The sequence below is a fragment of the Schistocerca serialis genome, chromosome 3 (assembly GCF_023864345.2).
Source record: "Schistocerca serialis cubense isolate TAMUIC-IGC-003099 chromosome 3, iqSchSeri2.2, whole genome shotgun sequence".
Classification (NCBI taxonomy): domain Eukaryota; kingdom Metazoa; phylum Arthropoda; class Insecta; order Orthoptera; family Acrididae; genus Schistocerca; species Schistocerca serialis.
Window position 1 is genome coordinate 343,031,149 of NC_064640.1, and position 27,428 is coordinate 343,058,576.

The 27,428-nt window shown below is 38.2% G+C and overlaps 1 protein-coding gene across 4 annotated transcripts in view; it reads left to right on the forward strand.

The window, feature by feature from the left end:
• The window catches only part of LOC126470151 (plasma membrane calcium-transporting ATPase 2-like), a 374,428-nt gene that overhangs the window by 282,722 nt on the left and 64,278 nt on the right, over window positions 1-27,428 (forward strand). For all 4 annotated transcript variants that reach the window (XM_050097768.1, XM_050097769.1, XM_050097766.1 and 1 more), the window contains 8 exons: window positions 3,675-3,877; window positions 4,412-4,518; window positions 4,594-4,729; window positions 9,156-9,397; window positions 12,892-13,156; window positions 14,174-14,353; window positions 22,708-22,902; window positions 22,991-23,197. In XM_050097768.1, the coding sequence (XP_049953725.1) occupies window positions 3,675-3,877; window positions 4,412-4,518; window positions 4,594-4,729; window positions 9,156-9,397; window positions 12,892-13,156; window positions 14,174-14,353; window positions 22,708-22,902; window positions 22,991-23,197 (1,535 nt within the window). The remainder of the gene's footprint in view (window positions 1-3,674; window positions 3,878-4,411; window positions 4,519-4,593; window positions 4,730-9,155; window positions 9,398-12,891; window positions 13,157-14,173; window positions 14,354-22,707; window positions 22,903-22,990; window positions 23,198-27,428) is intronic.

Consider the following 27,428-nt stretch of genomic DNA (forward strand, 5'->3'; position numbering starts at 1 on the left):
AAAGGACCCACAAAATTACAGACCAATATGTGTAACATCAGTTAGCTGCAGAATTCTAGAACATATTCTGTGTTAGAATATCATAAATTTCCTAGAGACCAAAAGGCTTATGTCCATGAATCGGCTGTTATAGTAAGCGTCACTCCTGTGAAACTCTGCTCGTCCATCTCTCACGTGATATGCTGCAAACTATTGATGAAGGGCAACAGGCAAATTCCATAGTTAGAGATACCCAAAAAGCATTTGACGTGCTGCCCCGCTGCAGACTGTTAATGAAAGTATGAGCATGTGAAATAGGTTCCCAGAAGTGTGAGTGGTTCAAACTTTTTAAGTAACAGAACCTAGTATATTGTCCTTGACAGCAAGTGTTTAGCAGAGACAAGGGTATCGTCAGGAGTGCCTCAGGGAAGTGTGATATGACTGCTGTTACGTTCTAGATACATAAATGATTTGGTGGACAGAATGGGCAGCAATCTGCAGTTGCTTGTTAATGATGCTGTGAAGGTGTTGAAGTTTATTAGATTAGATTAATACTTGATCCATAGATCATGAATATGACACTTCGTAATGATGTGGGATGTGTCAAGTTAATAAAAGATGTCCTAACAAGATATTACATTACACAAAATATTGCATGACATTAATGGTTAAGTTGGTCCCCCCCCCCCCCCCCCCCCCCTTAATTTATATCTAAAAATTCAGCCAGTGAGTAGGAGTAGTTGTCATCTAGAAATTCTCTTAATTTATTTTTAAATGTTAGTTGGCTATCTGTCAGGCCTTTGATTCTGTTTGGTAGGTGACCAATGACTTTTGTGGCAGCATAATTTACCCCTTTCTGTGCCAAAGTCAGATTTAACCCTGCATAGTGAAGATCATCCTTTCTCCTGGCATTATAGCTATGCACTCTGCTATTACTTTTGACCTGGGTTGGATTATTAACAACAAATTTCATAAGTGAATATATATACTGTGAGGTTACTGTGAGGATCCCTAGATCCTTAAATAGATGTCTGCCAGATGACTGTGGGTGGGCTCCAGCAATTATTCTGATTACTTGTTTTTGAGCAATGAATACTTTTCTACTCAACGATGAATTACCCCAGAATATGATGCCATACGAAAGCAGTGAATGAAAGTAGCCATAGTAAGCTAATTTACTGAGATTCTTATCACCAAAATTTGCAATAACCGTAATAGCATACGTAGCTGAACTCAGACGTTTCAGCAGACCATCAATGTGTTGCTACCAGTTTAACCTCTTATCAATGGACACACCTAAAAATGTTGAAAATTCTACCTTAGCTACAGACTTGTGTTCAAAGTCTATATTTATTACTGGAGTTGTGCTATTTACTGTACGGAACTGTATATACTGTGTTTTATCAAAATTTAGAGAGAGCCCGTTTGCTGAGAACCACTTAATAATTTTGTGAAAAACATCATTTACAATTACATCACTTAGTTCTTGGTTTTTGGATGTTATTACTATATCTTCTGGTAAACCTTCCGGGATGTAAGATCGTGGTCCATGAAACACTTTTTTTTTTTTTCATTCATTCATGGAGCACGACCTTACATCCCGGAAGGTTTACCAGAAGATATGACATCCGGTCGTGAAAGCCTTCATACTTGTATCATCAGCAAAAAGAACTAACTTTGCATCTTCATCAATGTGGAATGGCAAGTCATTAATATATATCAAGAACAGTAAAGGACCTAAGACCGAACCCTGTGGGACCCCGTACTTCATAGCCCCCCCCAGTTTGAGGAATCAGCTGTTGTTTTAACATTACATGAACCACTTATTTCAACTTTCTGCTTTCTTCCAGTTAAGTATGAATGAAACCATTTGTGCACTGCCCCATTCAAACCGTAATGATTTAACTTATCTAAAAGAATTCCATGAGGATACAAGGTGACCTGGACAAAATTTGTTGTCGATGTAATGAATGGCAGCTAGCTCTAAATTTAGAATAATGTAAGTTAATGTGGACGGGTAGGAAAAGCAAACCCGTAACATTCAAATACAGTATTGTAGTGTCCCGCTTGACATAGTTATGGCATCTGATGTCGTAGCGTAACATTTGCAAAGCAATATGAAATGGAATGAGCATGTGAGGTTTGTGTTAGGTAAGACGAATGCTTGACTTGGGAGAATTTTAGTAAAATTTGGTTCATCTGTGAAGGGGACAGCATGAAAGACACTAGTACAGCCTATTCTTGAATACTACTGCTGTGTTTGGGATCCGCACCAGGTCAGATTAAAGGAATATGTCAAAACAGTTCAGGGGTAGGCAACTAGATTTGTTACTGGTAGTGAACAACATGCAAGTGTTACAGAGATGCTTTGGGAACTCAAATTGGAATTTCTGGCAGGAAGCGTACTTTGTTTTTGAGGAACACTATTGACAAAATTTAGAGAACTGGCATGTCAGGCATGCTGCAGAAGGGTTCTACTGCTGCCAACATACATTTTACATAAGGATAAGATAGGAGAAATTAGAGCTCATACAGAGGATTATAGACAGTTGTTTTTTCCTCACTCCGATTGCTAGTGGAACTGGAATGTTCCAAACTCCCTTGCCTGCTCCTTCTTGTATTCACGGGTATGTGTAGGCAGGGAAGGCTACGTGCCAAGGAGCCCTATTGTACATGTTCCGTGCATGCACATCCACTTGACCTCACCTACAAGCCCGCTCTCTGTGTCAGCCCAGCTGCCTGTGGGCATTCACATGAGCTGAAACAAGCTGGTGTGACATGAGTGCTAACACAGGTGACCCTGTGTGCAATGGGATAGGATATGCCTGTGATGGGATAGAATATGTGTGGGATGAGTGCGTGGGGCATGTCTCCCACCTAGTTTTTCGGAGGGATTTGACTTGCGTAGTAACGGGTTAGCCGTAGGCTTGATATAATGGTGCTTCATTAATGGATGGTTGGCAGTAAAAGTTCGGGAGATGTGGGAAGAATTTCAGAATGATGATGCACACTTTTGAGTATGGGTAAAGGCAGTTCAAGCCATTATTATTGATTAATTTGGGGAGTGGGAAGGAGTGAGTGCTTCTTCGCAGCTGGTTCGTGTCACTAGTCGAAGAATTAGGGCATGTGTGAATTTGACACAGGAGATGTTTGTGGACTAGGTTTGGAGGGTATTGCCTGTCATTGACATCAGTCATAATGCCTGTGGTGAGCCTAGAGATTTGATTAGCATTTGGAAGTTATGCAAGATTTACTGCATGGGATAACTATGTCAGGTCTTGTAGGCTGTAGTAGGCCTTTCAACAGATACCTTCTGACAAATAATAAGCGTGGTTCATCACAACAGTAATGGCTCCTTTAACTGTAGAGATGATCATCTGTTTCAGTTTTGTGAATGGCTGTCCAGAAAAGACTTTCAGATATCATACTACTATTTTTGATCTTATGAGGACAGTAATATCAGTGGCAAATGGGTAACTGCTAATAGGTGTTTCCATTGTGTTCAGTGGCAGTCATTACTGGAAATGCAATGATAGTCACCATTTTTTAAAAATTGTGTAGGCAGTACCCAGAAATAAAGTTATCATTTAATTGTGGATATTTATTACATGGCTTCAGTTTTGTAGTGAACTCAGTTTTGTAGTGAACTCAGTTTTATTGAAATAGGATGCCATTAATTTTTGTCATAATTCCAGGTTCTAGTATTGCTGCTTTGACAGTGGTAATACTTGTTGTGCAATTCTGTGTTAAAACATTTGTTTTTGAAAAAGAAACATGGAAGACATCATATGCTAATGAACTAGTGCGACATCTGATCATTGGTGTTACCGTGTTGGTTGTTGCTGTACCTGAAGGGCTTCCACTTGCTGTAACCCTGTCACTGGCATATTCTGTCAAGGTATGTTACAGTCCATTTTTCTGTCCTTCAGTTGTAAGGGAAGTAAATTTTGTTTATTAAACAGAAACACTCCATTATGATTATACTATGCAGGGTGCTTGAATTTCTATTATACTGTGCATTTTCCATGGACTGCTGAAGTCTAACATATTTGAGGTTCACAATCAGGTATGCAGAAATACATGTTTGTAGTCAGTTGCATAAAAATTGCACCAGTAGATTTGACAATGGTTACTAAAGAACTGACAGTCGTGTAATAAGGTATGTGTTCAGCTATGACTAATGGAACAATGAGAAAAAGATACAGAAATATCAGCCTACTTCAGATGCTATCTGTAAAAAGTACTCTGGGTGTTTGTTACATGTAGGTATTACATTGTGATGAACTAGAAAAATTGAATCCTTGCTTGCACTTGGTTCAGTATTAAAACAGTTTATCAATATTTTTCTGGTTTTCATTTCAGAAACATGTCTCTTCATGTAAAGAACATGGTGTTTTCTTGGTTAAGTCTTATGTGTTGCAAAATTTTTCAGAAAATGATGAAAGACAACAACCTGGTTAGGCATCTTGATGCCTGTGAAACTATGGGAAATGCTACTGCAATTTGCTCTGATAAGACTGGCACTCTTACCACTAACAGGTAAACTGTTCTTAATCTCACTAACGTAATTTCTGTTGATATAACTTCTGATAACATTTTTACCATTTCTTTCAGGATGACAGTGGTACAAACATATATATGTGAAAAATTAAGCAAAACTTTACCAAAATTCTCTGATATTCCAGAGCATGTGGCCAATCTAATGGTTCAAGCTATATCCATCAACTGTGCCTATACCTCACGTGTAATGGTGAGTTTCGTAAAGATAATATAGCATACAAAAACTTGCAAGTCCCAATTATGTAGAATTTTATAAACAACATATTAGACTCTTGTCCACTCAGAATATCCTTTGCATTTGCCAGTGAATAAAGTGACTCTCTGAAGTTGTGTTAGTGGAACAGAATCTCACTTAACCATAAGCATACATTGTTGGCAGGTTTCACATCAGTAGGCAAAATTCTGACTGACTTTAACAATAGTATCTAGTTATCTGTGCTGGTTCTTCTCTAGTATTGTGAAACAAGTTGCAGCTATGAATGGTAATGCAGTCGTTCCCTCGTTGCACATTTTACTTAGCTTAACGGTGGTTTTTGGTAATAACATTTAAGATTAACAGATCCTTTCACAGTATTAAAAGTTTCACAGCATGTGTGCTGGTGATATGATGCATACACTGCAGTTTTAGATGGTGGTCCAACAGACTGATTGGCATCTGTAAAATGTGAGCCTGAGAATATTGGAATACATGAAAGCACAATACTGTTTATGTCCTAAAGGATTAATTTAATTTACCAGTTTTCAACTTACAAGGCTGTCATTAGACTGTAAATGACTATATCTATCAAAGAAATTACAACTGAATTACCACCTGCATTCTCAAAGATGACATTTACTGTGTGTTTTTGCCTCGGTCCAGGTAACATCTTCTACAGTGTTGTTCACAAGTATTGTAACTCCTTTGATGATAGTCAGTCTGATGGCCTTGTAAGCCAAAAATCAGTTATCTAAATAAATTAATCCTGTAGAACATACACAACTTTTCATTTATTATGGTGTTCTACCAAGAAGCGATGGGAGAATCAGTTAATATGAGAATATTACAGCTTACGCATTAACTCAAAAATGGTTCAGATGGCTCTGAGCACTATGGGACTTCACTACGCATTAACTACTCTAGTGTTATGTAATGAGATTCTGTTTGTCCGAACGAGCTATGAGCATTCTTTTTTCATATCATACAGATGTGTAACTTTTTCATTTACATACTATACTACTAATTAATTTTGGAACTGAATAACTCTCAGTTACGTATTCATATGCCTGAATCTAACCTTAATTGTGTGTCAGAACTGTTCACTCAAGAATTATAATGCAAGAAATTGTTGCTATCTGCATTGCAACTGTATTAAACTAATTTTGTATACTTTGAATTCTGTTCAAATACAGATTCTCTTACTTATTTTTTGTGTTAGTACTTCTTTCCTTTGTCGCATGTTCTTCTGTGTTGCAGTCTGTCAGTACTTCAGTAATAGAAAACTGTATCACATTTTTTAAAGGACATCATATTTGCCATTGACTGTGGAAGTTACTTATCTCACAACTGCAATTTTGGCCCTTGGGCCATTTCCTGGTGGTACTGCAGAAGATTTTGCTTCAGCACCCGTCAGACTTTGTAAAATCTTCCCACATGTATCTGGGGATGTATGAATATAGGGTGGGAGGATTTTGAAGTCTGACCTCTACTGAAGCAAAATCTTTTGCAGTATCACTTGAAAATGGTCCAAAGACCGAAATGGCAATTGTGAAATAAATAACTTCTGTAGTCAATGGCAAATATGATGTGCTTTAAAAAAAATTCTACACGACTATGAACTCAAACCATGAAAAGCTGAACGTACTGCAGTTCTTGATATATCTACGTGACTTGCAATTTGTATCCGTTCTCTCTCTCCCCGCCCCCCTCCCTGTCCCCCCCCCCCCCTTCCCAGTTAATAAAGGACTAAAGATAGGATGTTTCCTGACAGTCACTGTTGTTGCAAAAGGAAATGGTTCTCCATGGTCCATGTAGTGCATTACTGTAAGCCTTCATTTAGCAACTGTTAAACAAGAGACCTTAGAGGTCTTTTAGATACTGTTAACCAGTTGTGCAGTAACGTACCAGCCTATAAAAGCTGCCAAAAGTAGAAGTAAAAATGCCAGTTATGCATAAAGATGAGAAATCGTACTGTCTCCCTCCTTCACTTAAGTCTTTCCTTTTTTATTCCTGCAGACAATGTACCATTTCCTCTACTTTATCTCACAGTGTTTCATGAAGATATGTCCCATCTTCTTTGACAGTCATGTTGTCATCTTTAACCCCAGCCTCCCTAACACATTTTTTAAAGGACATCACACTGCTGAATGTTTGTGTCGGTTACTGCCATGACAGTAATAAATTTTCAAAAACTACACATCAGAAGGTTGTGTAATTAGATTTTTTTGGTTCAGTTACACAATTCAAGTAAAATCATTGGCAATACAGTATATACCTTAAGAATAATTGCACAAGTGAAAAAAATAAATAATAATAATAATAATAATACATGTAGTGAAATGGAGTAACACAGACCTAGAAGCAGTCAATACACTTACACGATCACAGTGCCACAAATACAGAATACATCACATACATTCAACTACAGACAGATTCACAGTAAGCAGAAAGGAAGGAGGAAGGGGATTTATAGAAATAAAAAACCTACATTATGGGTAGGTAGACAATTTAAGAAAATTCTTTGTAGAACGAGCAGAAACTAGCAAAATACACAAAGCAATCACTCATATAAATACATCGGCTACACCACTGCAATTTCATAACCACTTCTACAACCCTTTAGATCACATAACATCAACAGATACGAAGAAAGTAAATTGGAAAAAGAAAACACTACATGGCAAGCACCCGTATCGTGTAACACAGCCACACATCGATCAAGACGCATCCAACACATGGCTAAGAAAAGGCAATATATACAGTGAGACGGAAGGATTCATGATTGCAATACAGGATCAAACAATAAACACCAGATATTACAGCAAGCATATTATTAAAGATCCCAATACCACAACAGATAAATGCAGACTTTGCAAACAACAAACAGAAACAGCAGATCACATCACAAGCGGATGTACAATACTAGCAAATATAGAATACCCCAGAAGACATGACAATGTAACAAAAAAATACATCAACTACTTGCCATACAACATAAACTAATAAAACAACATGTTCCCACATACAAGTATGCACCACAAAATGTACTGGAGAATGATGAATACAAATTATACTGGAACAGTACCATTATAAAAGATAAAACAACACCACATAACAAACCTGACATCATACTCACCAATAAAAAGAAGAAATTAAAACAACTAATCGAAATATTCATACCCAATACAACAAATATACAGAAGAAAACAGGAGAAAAAATTGAAAAATACATCCAACTGGCTGAGGAAGTCAAGGACATGTGGCATCAGGATAAAGTTGACATTATACCAATTATACTATAAACTACAGGAGTCATACCACACAATATCCACCAGTACATCAACGCAATACAGCTACATCCATACGTATATATACAACTACAGAAATCTGTAATTATTGATACATGTTCAATTACCCGAAAGTTCCTAAATGCAATGCAACATATACTGTACAGTTAAAAGGGAGTTACGCTTGATCAAGGTCCGTGTCACTTTCCATTTTTAACCAGACATAATGTCTGAGAAAGGTAAGGAATAATAATAATAATAATAATAATAATAATAATAATAATAATAATAATAATAATAATAATAATATTAACATTATTAACAACAATAACAATAGTGGATGCACAATTTGTTCATGATCCATGCAGCTGGTTGAGGAGGAGAGGGGCTTAAGTAGTCATCGAGATTGGGTTGTAAGTGGCCACCACATGGTAGGGGCAACATTAATATGCAAATTAAGCCTAATCTGATATACTTTAATAGCATCTTACACACTGATGTGCTTGACTATGAAGTGTTCATTCAACACCTACAGTGGAGCCTGCAATGAATTACTGCCAAACAGCTAAGAGAGTGGGTGCCTCTTCTGAACAAAGAGATGGTATTGCCCAATCCTCATGGCAAAAGCTCATTGTTTGCATTGTGTTGACTTAAACAAACATGCTCTACTTTGAACATGAAGTTGGTAGAAATGAGGTCATTTTTTATTAATATTACTGACTGAAGTTGTTTAAAGTGAAGATTTATTTACAATCTGACTGAAGTGTGGTATTGTAGCACCCATCTTCTGTGGCATGCGGAAATACAAAACCATTCTTCTAGTATCATGACATTTCCCTAACCCTCCTTTAGCAAGATTACATATAAGTATGCCCATTATGCATCTTCAGTCCATATTATTTTATCAGTATTGACCTTCAGTTAATAAATGTTCACTGCAGAGCATGAGTGTTTCAAAATTAATGAAATTCATACCCCTAAAATAGATATGAATGCCAGAAGCCTGTGTCCTTTTAGGGTTTCACAACCTGTTCATATTATTTTCCTTCGGTAAATTAACAAAATTAAATTCTAAGTATTGTGTTGCTGGTAACTGTACACTGTTTATCATTTGCCTGTTTGCATCTTTGTAGCCACCAGATGAACCTGGAGAATTGCCAAAGCAAGTTGGAAACAAGACAGAGTGTGCTCTTCTGGGATTTGTTCAAGCCATGGGCAAAAATTACCAGACCGTAAGAGATGACACACCAGAAGAGGTGTTCACAAGGGTGTACACCTTCAATTCTGTGAGGAAGTCGATGAGTACTGTGGTACCAAGACAGGGAGGTGGTTATAGACTCTTTACCAAAGGAGCTTCAGAAATAATGTTAAAGAAGTAAGTAGCACTGCAAAGCTTTTTAAAGAAATGGTTATTAAATATATGTCAACTTCTGTTTTATTTTATGAATTGCTATAATCAGAATTCTTTCTTGTGAATTCTTTGAAGTATCACTAAGAATGTGGCAATACATTAAGTTCTTCCCTCAGTATTGAGTAACAATAGTAACTCATTGTGGATAAGCAATACAGTCAGTAAGAAGTAATTGTCCACCATGCGCCAATACAAATATCGCCATTATAGCTAGGAGAGAATTGTACATCATATGCTTCTACAAATACCTTGATGATAAATTGAAGGAAAATTGTGACTCCGTGTCGCCTTTTCCTCCTCAGCCTCCTTGTGAGGCATAAAAATAGTAACACATCTTGTGAATAGCTTGCACTTAGTTAAATGCTGAACTGTTGCCAGTCATAAGTCATCTTATGGTGAGTGATTGAACAGTAGCATATTCTATGGCATTTAGTGCTGAATTAAAGATGTCATAACACTCCTGTAGCAGGCTTGAACTTGTGTGTGTGTGTGTGTGTGTGTGTGTGTGTGTGTGTGTGTGTGTGTGTGGGCGCGCGCGCTCTGTTTTACAAGTAACACGTAAGTCAGTTAATGTCGTGACCATTTTCTTAAATGGTTCATCAATCCAGATTAATTCCTTCAACATGGTCATAGCCAGTTCTTCTTCTAGCTGTATTAAACACTCAAGCCAAGAAACTGGGTACACTCTTCGGCCATGAGAATATACTACTTCATCAGCTAGATGGGTGTTATCTGCACTAATACAGGATTAAGATGTCAATCACAGATGTGAAGATGCATCCAAATGCTTAAGATAATGCCATGTCAAAGTAAATTCTTGCAATTATCAGTGAACTGATAGATAAGTGTTTTAAGTATACAGGGTGTCCAATTTACCTTGGCCACCCTAAATAACTCTTTGTCCAGATGCAATGTTCTATTTACCGATGAATGTTCCTTCTCAAACAAAGGACAGGTAAATACAAGGAACATGAATTATTGGTCCAGCAACAACCCACGATGGCTTAGACAGGTGGAACATCAGCGTCAATGGAGAGTTAACATCTGGTGTGGGATGCTTGGTACTAAAATTATTGGCCCTTATTTCCTTAATGGTAGTGTAAACGGCACGGCATATGCCAACTTCCTCAGACGAATTCTCCCTTCTCCTCTGGATGAAGTGCCACTAAGAACCAAAATGCTTATGTGGTATCAACACAAGGGATATCCAGCACGTAATACCTTGCGTGCACATCGTGTTCTGAACTGAAGGTATCATGCCAGATGGATTGGTTGAGGAGGAACAGTTACTTGGCATGCTGGGTCTCGTGATTTAAATCCTCTGGACTTTTTTCTTTGGGGATGCATTAAAGATGTTGTCTATCGCAATATTCCAACAACTCCATACAGGAATGTATCGTGCTTGCTTGTAATTCTCTTCAGCAGGCAGCACTGGAAGCAGTAAATAATTATTTCACTCAACGAGTGCACCAGTGTATTGGTGTCCAGGGTCACCACTTTGAGCACCATTGAATGTTCTACTCCTGGGCAATGGTACAAGAGTCACTCAATTTTGTGTTGTGTTTTTACTTGGTTTTTATTTGTTTTCTGACAACTCCAGCATGTGGACGAGTTTGTGATCCCTGGCTCGAAGTCAATGTTGTGTTATGTAATTAATAACATTATGTTTCGGTGAGTGGTACACTGTGATAAATTTTTGAATAGGTCTTTAGGAGAGGAAATGGATTACTGAATAAGAAATACAGGGTGCCATTGAAAAAAAGTTATGCCGCTGTTCATGAGAATTTGCTTGAAACATTTTGTAATTTGCATCTGGACAGACAGTTATTTAGGGTGGTAAAGATAAATGGGACACCCTGTATATGATGACAGGAGTGGCAAAGACATCTGACATTGATTGATTGATTGATTGATTGATTGGATTGATTGGATGGATGGATTGATTGGATGGATGGATTGATTGGATGGATGGATTGATTGGATGGATGGATTGATTGGATGGATGGATTGATTGGATGGATGGATTGATTGGATGGATGGATGGATTGATTGGATGGATGGATGGATTGATTGGATGGATGGATTGATTGGATGGATGGATTGATTGGATGGATGGATTGATTGGATGGATGGATGGATTGATTGGATGGATGGATGGATTGATTGGATGGATGGATGGATTGGATGGATGGATGGATTGGATGGATGGATGGATTGGATGGATGGATGGATTGGATGGATGGATGGATTGATTGGATTGGATTGGATTGATTGGATGGATTGATTGGATGGATTGATTGGATGGATTGATTGGATGGATTGATTGGATGGATTGATTGGATGGATTGATTGGATGGATTGATTGGATGGATTGATTGGATGGATGGATGGAATTGGATGGATGGGTTGGAATTGGATGGATGGGTTGGAATTGGATGGATGGAATTGGATGGATGGATGTAATTGGATGGATGGATGGAATTGGATTGGATTGGATGGATGGATGTAATTGGATTGGATTGGATGGATGGATGTAATTGGATTGGATGGATGGATGGATGTAATTGGATTGGATGGATGGATGGATGTAATTGGATGGATGGATGGATGGATGGATGTAATTGGATGGATGGATGGATGGATGGATGTAATTGGATGGATGGATGGATGGATGGATGTAATTGGATGGATGGATGGATGGATGGATGTAATTGGATGGATGGATGGATGGATGGATGTAATTGGATGGATGGATGGATGGATGGATGTAATTGGATGGATGGATGGATGGATGGATGTAATTGGATGGATGGATGGATGGATGGATGTAATTGGATGGATGGATGGATGGATGGATGTAATTGGATGGATGGATGGATGGATGGATGTAATTGGATGGATGGATGGATGGATGTAATTGGATGGATGGATGTAATTGGATGGATGGATGTAATTGGATGGATGGATGTAATTGGATGGATGGATGTAATTGGATGGATGGATGTAATTGGATGGATGGATGGATGGATGTAATTGGATGGATGGATGGATGGATGTAATTGGATGGATGGATGGATGGATGTAATTGGATGGATGGATGGATGGATGTAATTGGATGGATGGATGGATGGATGTAATTGGATGGATGGATGGATGGATATTGATTGATTGATTGATTGATGGGCTCCTCCATACCTGAAAATGTGAAATGTGTTTAACCACCTGCTCATGATTTTTTTTAATCCTGAGGGGACTGTAAACTTCAGAGCTATGAAAGTGAACTGTGTGCCCTTTTTATATATATTGCAATAAAGAGATCCAGCCACATCCGTGAGAATTACGCCACCACTGTTACAAATGTCGTTTCCCCTCATGTTAGAGTTGCATATTTTCATTTTTTCTGTTGTTGTGAATTAAGTGGCAGAAATTGTGACTATATTGTGTGTGAAATTTTCCAGATGTGCATTTATCTACGGTCGTGATGGACACCTGGAGAAGTTCACTAGAGAAATGCAAGATAGGCTTGTGCGACAGGTGATAGAACCCATGGCATGTGATGGTCTTCGTACCATCTCCATAGCGTATAGAGATTTTGTGCCAGGAAAGGCTGAAATAAATCAAGTTCACATTGACAATGACCCTAATTGGGATGATGAGGAAAATATTGTCAACAACTTGACTTGCTTGTGTGTCGTGGGGATTGAAGATCCTGTTCGACCTGAGGTAAGAGATTGTTTAAAGTTTATCACGTTTTGATATTAGTTTGTCATAAATTACAATTTCCTATACAACTGTAGTGATATAACTAATTTTAACTGCCATGTGAACATTAACCATCAGCTTCACAGAAATTTGATAGAATTTTATCTGAAATGAGTATCTTTGGAGACAATTATGCAAAGGAAATTTGTGCTAATGGTGACTTTCACATCATCTGTATTTTATGAGCATCACCTTTCCAACTTTTACAACCGACTTCTAAATGACACAATTGAAATATAATTACTATCATTCTAAAATTTATTTAGTGTTTTCATAACAGTGGCAGCTTAGAAACAGGCTAAGCAGATTGTAAAAAAGTGAAATTTCACAAGAAGATTGTTGTTAAGAGACTTGATGTACACAGAATGGAGGCATATCAGGCACTGATAAACTAGATTTTGTGTGAACAAAGCAAAGCAGCAATCAACTGTTCGTTAGAGCACATGCAAAAATATGTTCATTTCAAAGAAAAATATTCTAGGAAACAAAAACATATTATACCAAAAATGAGTTTTTTCATTGTTTCAATAAAAGCTTGAAAGGTGGCGCTTGTAGAGATAGTGGTTTATTGAGAATACTAGGAAAGGGCAGAGGGTTGAGGTAGGAGAAATGATTTCTGTTATTCAGGTTCAATGAAAATTTTACTAGAAATAAATTAGTCACATGCAGTCGGGAGGGGGGGGGGGGGGGGAGAGAGAGAGAGAGAAACACCCCTTGCTACTAATACTTGGAAGCAAGAAATTTACCTCTTTCAAAGCAGGCAGACTGTTTCAGAGGTGTAGTCAACTGTAGCTGAAATAAAATAAACAGCATAGAAAACTCATTGTTTTCCACTACAGGTTCACTCACAGAGCCTTCAATAGCAATTATTTTTATAGTTCAATTTAATTGTTAAAATTTTGTTGGGTAGGTCATTTCGTTATACCTTGAACCCACTTTTGATCAAAAAATTATTTTTCTTGCTCTCTCTTTCTTAAGGTACCAGATGCCATAAGGAAGTGTCAGCGAGCTGGAATCACTGTTCGGATGGTGACTGGTGATAATATAAACACTGCTAGGTCGATAGCATCGAAATGTGGAATTATAAAACCCGGTGATGACTTCCTTATTTTGGAAGGCAAAGAATTCAACAGGAGAATAAGAGACAGCAATGGAGAGGTAAGCATTGTGTAAAGTAGAATACATGCCTCTTTCGTTCTGGCTATCACTTTCATGTAAATGGAGACTTCCATAACTGGATAGGGAACAGACACCCATTTTAAATGGTGTAGGAAGTGGCTGGTTAAATTGAGAACTGAATTCAAACTTCTTGTCTTTAGGCCTAAATTAGGGGTGTAGAGACTTGGTATTACTGCAGATCACACTGTCACTGTGGTTAACATTGGAGTTAAATTTGGTTCAATGAGTTTCACTTTGAAACAAAACACTACATTAATTTCAGAATGGCTTTTATTTTTGGGTTGATTCTTGTCATAGCTAAGTGCAAAATTAATTGTGAATTGTCATTGGTGAAACAATTCGTTCTGATGTTGGTGTTGCCGTCGCTGTTCATTCAGGAAAAATTTGGTTCACAAATATACAGGGCTGCTGTAAAAGATACATTAGTTTCCGAAGTGTTAAGTGTACAAATATGATTGATTGGAGGAATAGAACTGTGAACATTTGCCTCTTTGGTCACACAAGTCCAAGTGGTAGTTAAATTTGTTCCATATCTTAAGTAATAACTTACTGATAATGGTCAGCACTGATGATTCTCGGAGCTGTTTGTGTTCTTGGGATTAGGGTATGTGAACACAGTACTCCAAAAGAAAAAGTAACAAGGCGTTAAGGTGATAGGTCAGGCCAAGGGAACAGAACCAAATCTTCATAACTTCACAAAATCCAGGCATGTGAAAGTTCGTTGTTTAGTTAGCAATTAACATTTATGCTCAAATAAGGGGTGCACTATACTGTAAAATTAAATTCTCAGGATCAGTAATTTAGCCAGCTGCAGAAACAACTGCAACATATTAAGGTAAGAGGTACCCATCACAGTTCCCTTACAGAGGAAAAAGACCCATATATTTTCGTCTGTGACACTGCGTGGAAAACATAAAATTTGGTGACACTTGTTCATCTGCCACAGTTTCGTGAGGATTTTCTATGCACTACACTGCAACAAATATACTTGTACATGTAATACTATGGAAAATATAGAACTATAAAAAGAAATTGTGAAAAGTTTTTGTAAGTAGCCATTTATAGTACTCCTCTACAGTAACCAAGAGACTCTATCACGTGTAATCCATTATGTGACAATTTATTTTCAATCAGCACAATAATAGTTAATCAGGTGTCCATCACAAAATTCATTTAGAAATGTCTCATCATTTTGTATGTTGACAAGTTCAAGCTGCATCTGTTCTGGTGCACTTTCAAGCAAAATGGCAAAAGGATTGTTTCAGAAATTGAGCAATGGCTTCCTCTTTTGAAAATATCTGAATCAAGACTGGAATTCTGATATCAAGTTATCAATTTTTTCGTCATATGCACACATGAAGCTGGTGTTAAACTTCTCAGGTGTTTATTTATAGTTGGGTGAATGGCTATGGTTTCCATGCTTCAGTCTGCTTTGAAACAGATTCAACTTAAGACAGAAAGAACAAAGATAAAGTTGAGTAATAGATTTTTCATTGTCTTGAAATTTTACATTTAACATATTCAAATAACCGGTATTGTTTTAGAAATATTTCATTACGCAATGAATCTCGAAAATTTTTCCTTTTTTTGTTCGAGGGTGTGTCTGTTCTCTTAAGTCTATAATTTAAATTTCACCAATTAAATTCAAGAACTACTCAAACTTCCATTGGATCTTTGCCCTTAAAGAAACTGTGTGAACTATCTGTGATAATAGACCATGAGATTTTGTGAAATTAAATGTTGAATTTAAACTTTCGTTACTTGTTCAGTACATAGACTCTTAGGCACAAAGTTGCCTGTTGAATTATATGGTGCAATTTGGTCGAATCGGAACATTCCTAAGTGCTGTTTCAGTAAAGCTACAAATACATAATTAATTCCTATTGTGGAAGTTGCTTAGCTGGTCTTAATACCTGCCGAGTTGCTCAAATCCATATAAAGCTTGGAACACAATTCCAAGAATCGAGTAAATGTATTGCTATCCCCGTTTTGCTTTGGCAGTGAACGCACTCCAGTCAACTGCTCCCATACTTACCTCATGTGTTATATCTTGTGCAAATATGTCAGTTCATTCATCAACAGCCAATGAAAAGTGAGCATACTTCCTTGAGTAAGTTGTTAACTGGACCTTTATATATGCTGACATTGCAGTTATTTTTCCTCTTTTCACAGTCATCTGATTTAACTGAATTTTTCTCTGTGTTGGGCCAATTCTGGACAGACTGTTTCAGCAGCTATATTGAAACAATTTTTGATGAAATCTCCATAAATGGCTGGCAACTTTCTGCTGTAAGGTGATATATTTCAGAACTTACTTCTACTGCAGTTTATGAATCTCTAACAGGTTTTGTGAACTTCTCTTGCTGACATGACAATTCTTGTTCCAGGACAGATGTTATTTGTTTACATAATTCTAACACTTCTCAAAATGAAGAATCCCTCTTCATATTGTATCCCTTTGGGACAGTCTAAACATTTCTGCAGATGAGGGAAACACCCCCCCCCTCCCCCACATTTGCCGCTTTTTGTGCTGCAGAAACCTGTTCGTGAGGTGGACATTTTGACACAGGTGATGCCCAGCACACTATTAACCACTATGAGCACCTGTTCATGCCAAAGCAAAGTGAGTAAAGGCATAGTGATCCAAGCAGCTATGACAGAAGAGTCCAGCAACATTTTCACAGTGAGCATCGAGAAGGCACGCCAAATGCAGAGTGCCTCTCAATGTCCACTTCCCCCATCATCCATAAAGAAAAAGGGTGAATGGAAAGGATTACAGCATTCAGGTAAAAATCTATCCGAGGCACATCAGACATTGTTCTGGCAGGGCTGGCTGATATGGAAGACAACTTGAAGTTACGTGGCTCGTCATCACATCCAGGCAGCCCCTCCACTCTCCCTCACGCTAAAAGTGCCTCATGACCCTGGCACAAGGCTTGGGTAAATCAGAACACAACCATTGTAATGGCTCCTATACTCCAGTTAGGGCACTGCATCCACAAGGTGAATTTGCGCAAGTAGGGCTCATCTACATCATTTGCTATGCACATGCACGCGGCTGGCACATCACTCACTCGCTGTCATGTGACCCTTAATTGTGGAGTGCCACGCAACAGCTGCTTGGCTTTGCCACACGGGTAAGGAAACTGACTCTTACCTATACATCTTAGAGACAATGTAGTGGCACTAATGGGGCCCAGCAAACATTCAAATGCATTTAGGATTAGAATTTCTTTTTAGCTATAGATTTTCTGTTTTCTGTGGAGAAAGTGTGTACTGTGTACCTGAGATTCACCAAGTGTCACCACAGTATAATGAAAATTAAAGTGAGAACCAAATATTAAATGTTATTAAAGGTCTTTTTGAGTTGTGGAACTGTATATTTCCATGAAATAGCTGATAAGTGCTCGCTTTCAGTCAGCTGCTAAAAGCGTATTGACATGTAGATATTTTTTGAATGTAACAAATTAAAAAGATTTGTGAAGAGTATGACAAGACAATAAATTGTCAACTTTATGAGCAACCAAAAAACCTTCAGTCCAGTTACACCATAGACACTCATGATTAGTTGAACTAGTAGGACTTGTCACATTTGACAATATTAACAGTGAACAGAAACAGAAAGTAAGTGTAAGGTGTGGAGGTAAAAACAGATAGGTATTATTTGAGTAGATTTCTACCTTGATAATTATTTGAATAAGTAGATCATGCAAACAATCTATTCACCAATAAATTATCTACAAATTAAATAAAAAATAACAAATGTCACCATATTTTCTTTTTTACTTCTTGTACAGAATTTGTATTTGTTCCTTTGGCTCAGTGTAGTTTCTGTTTTGTAAATAATTTTGTCCAAAAATGTGGCTAAGATACAGACCACTTATGGTTTGATCCTCGATTGCTACTACAATGTTCTCTTTTCGTATTACTTTTTTCACCTATAACAATGACAATAATGCCAAGCCAAGTTGGACTGTGTTTCGGAGTGTGTGTTGAAACGTACATCCCCCTTGTACGGGCTGTACCCGATCAGAGACTGGAGGAAGTCAAGGCACACCACCATCCTTCAAGTTTAGCACAGCTCTAATTGATTTGCAGTGTAACAAATAAAATATAAGCAGACGGCCTCAGCAGTTTGGGTTATAACGCACTAGGCAGCCACAATGTTACACAGCCAATTCAGCCAGCCAGCTGATGGTCAGTCGTGACCGATCAGCCCAGCGAGATGACTTGGAACTTGTTATTCCTCTTTTTCTTGAAACAAATGTACTTTACAATAATTATAAAAATTACTTTTCTGCACTTTTACTTTCTTTACACACTGCGGATTATAAATTCATTTGCATAGATGTTGGAACATATGGAAAATTTATGCCATTAGTTTTGCATGAAAATTTAATTATTAAACAATTACAAATATCAGAGAAAGACCCCATATCAGACAAGGGAAAACCGATGGGTTGCATCATTGTTAGAGATGAGGCATTTGGTATATTAGAAAATTTAACGAGCCGTTACGCAGAAAGGAGCTTAACAAGAAAACAATTTGTTTGTGTGTCTATCGACCTGCCAGCACTTTCGTTGGGTAAGTCACCTCATCTTTGTTTTTATATATAATTTTTCCCACGTGGAATGTTTCCCTCTATTATATTGATATCATTAATTTGAATCCAACAATTACGTTTGTTATTGTCACTGTTGCATTTCAAAATCTTTTCTGGCTGTCAACACGTTCTCCACAAATTCTAACACATCCTCCCCTGCCTTACCCAAAGAAGGAGAAATTAAGGTAACAGCAGTAGTGTCTAGGATGGCCACTGATTAACTATATGAGGCCCTATCTCTCAAGGCATCCAACTGCTTCTGCACGTCTGTATGAAAGTCTGTCCTCCTTTGAACTACTTGCTCTAGCGAAGACTGAAGTGCCTGTGTTGTAATAACCTCTTGTTCCCCTGGCTTACTCACTGTAAAATCAGTCTCTGTAGGGAAAAATAGACTAATAAAAATAACAGGAAAGCAGTTACTATTCAAAAAATAATATACTTTACCAAACACCCCTTAATCCTTATGCCCAAGTGCCAACCATGCACGCTCTCTATTTAGTGGTGTAATGCCTAGGCATCCTGTGTATGAAACATATAACAGGCAAGGATTAAGGCCACTGTTGTTGTTGTTGTCTTCAGTCCAAAGACTGGATTGATGAAGCTCTCCAAGCTGCTCTATCCTGTGCAACATCTCTGGCTCAGGACCAGACACCCTTGGAGATGCCAAGATTTCGATTGTTGTCACCCTCAATGTCCATCCAGCTGGATGGCACTAATTGGAGTCTCAGCAGCATTAGGTCTAGGACTGGCCGATAGATTAGTAGCTATTGAAAGCCACTGCTGATTATAGCTGAGGCCAGGTGACCCACATAGGACCTTTGGCTTGTGTGAGTACATCTCAGCATCAGCACTTGCTGAAGACAACATTTTGCTAGATCTGGGTGTTGGAATTTTTTGTATATTTTCTCAGCATTGTTATGACAATGCCGCACCTCTGATCATCTGGGAACCGAAGCTGTGCAGCTTAAGGCCGTGGAATGAGATAATGCAGTTCGCTACTGTGGTGGACTGAGGTCTTGCACTGCGCCACCTCAGCAATATTCTGGCCATGGCAGCAGAATTTCACAGGCAGCTAGATGGCCCAGCCTGCCTGGCCATGAGTTGTTACATCTGCTCAGAGGGATGTGGGCACAACAGATACAAGTTTCTCTCTCGTACAGCAAGAAACTACTATTGAATAAAGCTTAAAAAAAAAAAATCAGCGGGTGAAGATGTTAGTCACAATGTGATACCTGCAATATATCCTAGCTCTGGAGCACCATTTACCGAATATCTTCCACAACATAAATACATACATAATGACGATCTGTACCACATTACCTCAAGGGTGCTCTTTGCTCTTTCTGTGCCACAGAATCAGAAAAAGGTCCATCATAGTCTCCTCATTTTACATTCAGTTTTAAACAATGGAAAATCCAGGATGGAATGTAATATTATGGAAAGGATAGTTGCTACTCACCATATAGTGGAGATTTTGAGTCACAGATAGGCACAACAAAAAGACTGTCACAAAATAAGCTTTCAGCCAACAGAGCTTTTGTGACACACACACACACACACACACACACACACACACACACACACACAGTGCGTGTGTGTTCCATAAGCCAAGCAACAAACCAGGAACAGAAAAGTTTTGTTATGCCTAGCCAGAACCCAGTCCCACATACATATTTTTGACAGTCTTTTTGTTCTGCCTATCTGTGACTCACCATCTCTGCAATACAGTGAGTAGCAACTATCCTTTTCACTACATTCACTTTTGCATGACAAAGGTAGTGTAGTAACTCTGAATAACAGTCATGTAGGTGCCAATTTCCATACTTAGTCTGTGGGCAAAAATGCAGCAGTAGGAGAAAAAAATTCTCGACTTATAAGACGGGTGGAAAAATAGAAGTTTTGAAGAGGTGTACTTCAAGAACTGGGACCTGCCTCCGTGGATTATAACAATGCCATACGCAGCTGTATAGCCATTTGGCACGACTGCACAATAATGTAATAAACTGGAGGGATGAGGAATGCCTTGGATTAGTGCTATGCAGTTAAAAATTCATCTTATTGGTTTTCCTGCCTTTATATAGTCACATACTGGCCCTTCCTCAATCCAAAAACACATCTTTCAATACACTTTTTGCTCACCATTAATTACACTAGTCAATGTTAAAAAATAGAAGGCATGAAAGTAATACAGTAAATAAGTTATCTTCATTAGATATGAAGCTTCATAATGAAAAAGAGTTGTACACGGTGTCAAAATTAATTTTTAGCATATGACAAAATCACAGGAAAATGTGAAGTATTAACGTAACTTTTTTTGTTAGCTACTTTTGTTGATATCCCACAGGATATCTTTTAAAATTCTGGCTGTCTTTGTATTGTATATGTTTAATGTTTTGTCTCAGGCCAATATTATGAAAATATGAGTAACTTTCTTGTGAATGTTTTCTAGATTTATTTCATGACATATTGAATAACCCAGGTTTAAGTATGAGAGAGGATGTAATTTCAGGTTGTTTTAATCAAGAAGGTGGCATATGTAGTTATATTAATAACATAAAAAGATGTGCAAAATAGGATCATTTTCAGTCAGTCACTGTATTTTAAAATGACCAGTTTTGAGAAATGTCACTGATTTTTAGTTCTGTTAAAACTTAAACATCAATTACAAATTGAATATAATCCTGCGTTTAAAATATTACAAAGCAAAATCTAAATTAAGGTACAAAAGTTCTGTAAGATAACTTACCTTGTAGTTACATAGTAACTGATCTTAACAGAGCTATCAGTTTCACTGTCATATTTGAAAGCCATACTAGCACACTGTCACTTCATATTAAAATTTAAAAAGCAGTTTGATTGGTTTGAAATGCCTATAGTATAGACATAACAGGTTTATGATGCAACGCACACGCACAGTTCGTACAGAAAACATACCAGAGCATTGTATATGAAACGTTAAGGAAGATTTCATGGATTTACAAACACATTTTATGAAAAGGAAAAACTACTTGAAAAACTTTTAAAAAGTTTGTGTTCCTGAAAACTACAGCACCGATGATAAAAGACAATAAAATTAAACATTGAAATACACACCTCACAATATTTTGAGCAAACAAGCAATGTGGAGCAACTGTGTACTGAGATCTGATAGTTACTGTAACTGATGCGTGCTTGAAATGAAGTAAGTCCTTTTTTAGACAGTCCATGCTAACAAATCATCAGTTTCTGGGACCATGTATTCCGAGGTATACTGTCAGATTTTGTGTGCGTGTATTTTGTTTGGTTATTTTGTGTTTAGAAACATAGTAGCCTGTTGCATCCCAGAAACGGTTAAAATTATCAATATTTGCTTTGAAATTAGTGTACTGGCCATTCTATTGTCATGAATACAAAAATGAACTATTCAGCATCTTCGCTTGCATGAGAGTATACGAAATTTAACACATGGTCATGGGTAAAATAAAATTGTGTTTGTGTACTGTTTCATTGCTATTTCCTTACCAGGCAAATAACTGGGGTTTCTGTGTAACATCAAATTACTCTGGTGTCAAACACCATACACCTTATCCCCAAAGCATAAATAACATTTATTTCCTAAGTGAAAACTCAGCATGGCTGTAATGCATATATATTTCAGAGTTACAGGTGTCTAATCATATCTTATCAGTATCCATATATTTTGCAGGTAATTTTCTAGTGTACATATTTAAATATCTTTAAATTTACTAGGTTCAGCAACATCTATTGGATAAAGTGTGGCCTAAGCTTAGGGTTTTAGCAAGGTCATCACCAACAGACAAATACACTCTTGTCAAGGGTATTATCGACAGCAAAATAAGCGATAGTAGAGAAGTAGTTGCTGTGACAGGAGATGGAACTAATGATGGTCCTGCATTGAAGAAGGCTGATGTAGGATTTGCCATGGTATGTAAATATGATACAGTGTGCCAGTTAGTAATTTTAAGTTAATGGGTTACAGTATCTAAAAATTGTTACCCCCTTTTTTCTTTAGGGTATTGCTGGAACAGATGTTGCCAAAGAAGCTTCAGATATCATTCTGACAGATGATAATTTCAGCAGTATTGTCAAAGCTGTAATGTGGGGCCGCAATGTGTATGACAGTATAGCAAAGTTCCTACAGTTCCAGCTTACAGTTAATGTGGTTGCTGTCATTGTCGCTTTTATAGGAGCTTGTGCTGTCCAAGACAGTCCACTCAAGGTACAGTTTTTTGGTGATATTTTATTCCAAAAACTTAATTTTTGAGTTCAAAAATTACTTCTAACAATATGTTTGGAGTTAGTTTTGTGTACAAAACATATCAAGACTGCCAGTTAACTTCCTGCATTTTTATGCCTAATCAGCTCAGATTAAATTACTGCTGTTGAGAATTTGTAAATAATAATAATAATAATAATAATAATAATAATAATAATAATAATAATAATAATAATAAACCGAGGGTGGTGGTCGTGGTGGTAGGAGGTTCATGTGTGCAACTAATGTAGAGGGTGAGATGAGAGACTGACTTTAGTTCATGAGGTTGGCCACGCGTGCTAAGAAGTTTTCAACCAGATAATCTTAGCTCATTGTAATACAGCAACCAGCCTTACATTTAGTTGAAAAGCTTCCATTTTAATGGTTTCAACAACAAAACTGACACATCAAGGATAAGTGGAAACCGATTATGTAGAAGACATTAAAATACTTCAGGATAAAAGCAACAAAAATATATTCTAATAACTAAACTTTCGGAATTGCTGAGAGCTATTTTTCCTTTTGTAATCTACCATGAAACATTTTGAAACTCCATTAAACAATGTATCTAAGTTAACTGTAATTGTTCTGTTTTAGACTATTTTCTGTTGTTGTGATTTGATATCTCTCTATCAAAGTGTGTGTAAATTACAGTTGAAGCTCTTTCCTTGCTAAAAGTGTGTGGGCAAAAGTAATGTAAATGTTGTTAATTTCAGGAGAAAGTTCTCATTCCAAGGAATACACAGTACAGTTGTTTGGAGCCAAGTGGAAGGCCTAAACCAAATGCTCAGACGATTCTGTGACAGAAGCCTCCTGGCAGATAAAAATGGTGCAAGAGATGGATACTTGAGCCTAAGGACCTTCGGCTTTTTGGGGGAGGGAGGGGGGGGGGGGGGCAGTGGTGGCAAGTGAGCTACCGGCTGAGCTATCCCAGCGTGACTTACTGCCTGCTCTCATAGAAGTAACGCTGTGAGGGTGGATCGTGAGTTGTACTTGGATAGCTCGGTTGATAGAGAGCACTTAACACTGAAAGGCAAAAGTCCCAGGTTTGACTCCTGGTCTGGCACAGTTTTAGTTTTAGTCTGCCAGGAAGTTTCAGATCAGTGCACACTCACTGCAGAGTGAAACTTAATTCTGGATTCTTTGACCATCTGAAACCCAGATTTCTTGATACCAGCTATCAGTTTATGCATTCTAATCTGTGCTGTTAAATGGACTGGGTGCTATAGTTGCTGAGTATAAGTGGTGTGCATATGAAGGTTTTTAGGTTACAGGAACCACTCCATTGTGTCGGTGATGAATTATGTGCCATAATCAGAGAAAAGAGTGGACCAGCCTTGTTAATAATGGAATTCTTCCTTTCTTGAAGGTTGGGAAGAGATGTTAATGTGATATCAGTTAATTGCACGAACATCTCTGTACTAGTCTAACTGATTAAAGGTAACAATATTGATGTAGTACTAGGTATAAAAAGCTGGTTCAAAGTGGAAGTGACCAGCAGGGGAATAATAATTTCAATTGGAATAAATATCAGAGAGGCTAGAAACAAATGATCATATCCTACTTGCTACTGCAAAGAATACTACATTATTTAGTGAAGGTACAGATCCTAAATTTGAAATAATCTGGCTGAAGGTAAGCACCAGAGCTAGGCTCAACAATGTATTCAGATGGTTCAGTGGTCCAACCGCCTTAGCAGCAGCAGTAATATACTGCTTCAGAGAAAATCTTCCTGGTCATGATGTTAGGAAGAACTCTGCTTACAGCTGGTAAAATTGTTGTTTATTAAAACACAGCTGGTTTTTGAGCTTAAAGCTGCATCAGGTGCAACCTGCATATTAAAAGGCAATGTACAATGCCACCATGTTTTGTAGACATTAAAATTAATAAAGGAATGTCTAAGATATACTCCAACATTCAAAGATCATAGGCATATCTATTGCTCCTAATCAAAATTTATTATTCAGAATATTGTCAATATTGTGGTGAGGAAAATGTAAAGATAACATGCTCCATTCTTTAAAATTTGCCTGAAGCTAAAAAGAAAAACAAAATATTTTATTGTCACTGCCAATATGATTAGTTGTGGCACTGTGTAAATTACTGTGTGGAAAAGATCATGTGGCAGTGTCTTACCAGTGTGACAGCAGGGCAGCTCTGTGCAGGGCAAGGCTAACATGGCATGAATGAACAACAGAGAGAGACTAGCTGGCTGACAGAACGGAAGCTGTCTTGGACAGTGCGATGTCATACAGTCTTGACTAAGAGCACTGTGTCACTTTGTTTAAAAGCGAGAATAATACAGAATTTTATTGCGTACTAACACCTAATCATACAGCAATCACAATAAGCCAGAATGCTATTATGGTGCCTTAATTCCAGTTGGTTATTCAACAAGAATTTTAAAAAAATCACTTCCTCTGATACATTCAAAATGTTTTTTTTTCCTTTTTTGTGAAGTATTTTTAAATTTTCTGAAGGGCTTGTGATGCTGTGTCCTCTTTCAGATAAGTGTGCTGTTAATATAGACCACGGGTTACCTTGTTTGAAATGGCCTACCAATTTGCCCTATATGCTCCCTGGTCATGTTATTGTGATAGTTCAGGATCCAATTTCCCAGCTATAGAATGTGAGTTCTGTTACATAGCACAGGTGCCAGGGCAGTAATCCATGTTTAGATTCTTCTGAAAATCTCTGTAAAAATTAGGGCAGTTGGAGAGCTGACTTACAGGGCCAGTGTCTTTGATATAGTAACTAAGAGGCCTGAACTTGTCAGATTAGTTGATGTGGATGTGAACTGGGTGAGCACAAGGCTGTTTGAGTGTTGATGACGAGAAGTGTTGAAAAGAATGTTAATAAAGGTAAGAAAATACTCTTACTCGCAAAGAGTGGTAGGAAACAAATTACAGAGTATCTGAGCAGTTGACACTAATAATTTTGATCTGGTAATGAAGTTGTGGATCACAAATAGATAAATTTCAAAACCATTGTCCCCAGGTGCTCTGAACATGCACATTCCGGAGATTTTATGCACCAAAAATATATTCTCCTTCACTATTTACAACAGTTTGCCAATGCTGGGGTAAATTCCGATTCTGTGAATAGAATTCGTGTGGTTTTGAGGTAAAAAAATCGAGCCATGTTCAGAGCACATTTTCATCAGAAAAGGAAGTAGTGGAGCTTTTTTACACCAGCCCTGTGGAAAGCCTTTATGCTGAGACTGCTGAACCTCCGCTGTCCAATCGGCGGGCAGTCCTTCTGAGTCGTTATGCTAGCCATCTGTCTTCCATGCCTGCTAATCCAGCCCATGACCTTTTTTTCGACGCCTCCTTTGATGTCGGGTATGCAGGCCGCTCCTCCTCCCTACTACCCCCGGGAGTCCGCTTCCGTCAACTGCTCCATTCTCTTTCCTTCCGCTTTCCTAAAACCTTCTTGACAACTTGGGGTACAGCACCGCCTTGGCTCCGTCCCCAGATCGACTTGCTCAGAGACCTATGTCAATTTCCCAAGGATGGTACCCCTACACTTGTTTACCGTCGGGCATTTGCTGCTCTATGTGCACAAATGACGGAAGCCACATTTATTTACACCGATGGCTCGAAAACATCGTTAGGTGTAGGGAGTGCCTATATTGTTGGCGACACCCCAAATCACTTTCGGCTTCCCGACCAGTGTTCGGTTTATACTGTGGAGCTTTACGCTGTTCTCCAGGCTGTCCACTACATCCGACGCCATCAGCGGATACAGTACGTAATCTGCTCAGATTCTCTCAGCTCTCTCCTAAGTCTCCAAGCTCTTTACCCTGTGCACCCTCTGGTCCACCGGATTCAGGACTGTCTGCGCTTGCTCCACCTGGGGGGCGTCTCAGTGGCGTTCCTCTGGCTCCCGGGACACGCTGGTATCTGTGGGAATGAGGCGGCCGATATAGCGGCCAAGGCTGCAGTCTCTCTTCCTCGGCCAGCTATTCAGTCTCTTCCGTTTACCGATCTACGGAGCGGTTTATGTCGCCAAGTTGCTCATTTATGGCATGCGCATTGGTCAACACTTCCCCACAATAAATTGCGGGAAGTGAAAGCCCTTCCTTGCGCTTGGACCTCTTCCTCCCGAACGCGTCGTCGGGAGGAGGTAATTTTAGCTAGACTCCGGATAGGGCACTGTCTTTTTAGTCATCGACATCTTTTAAGCGGTGATCCTC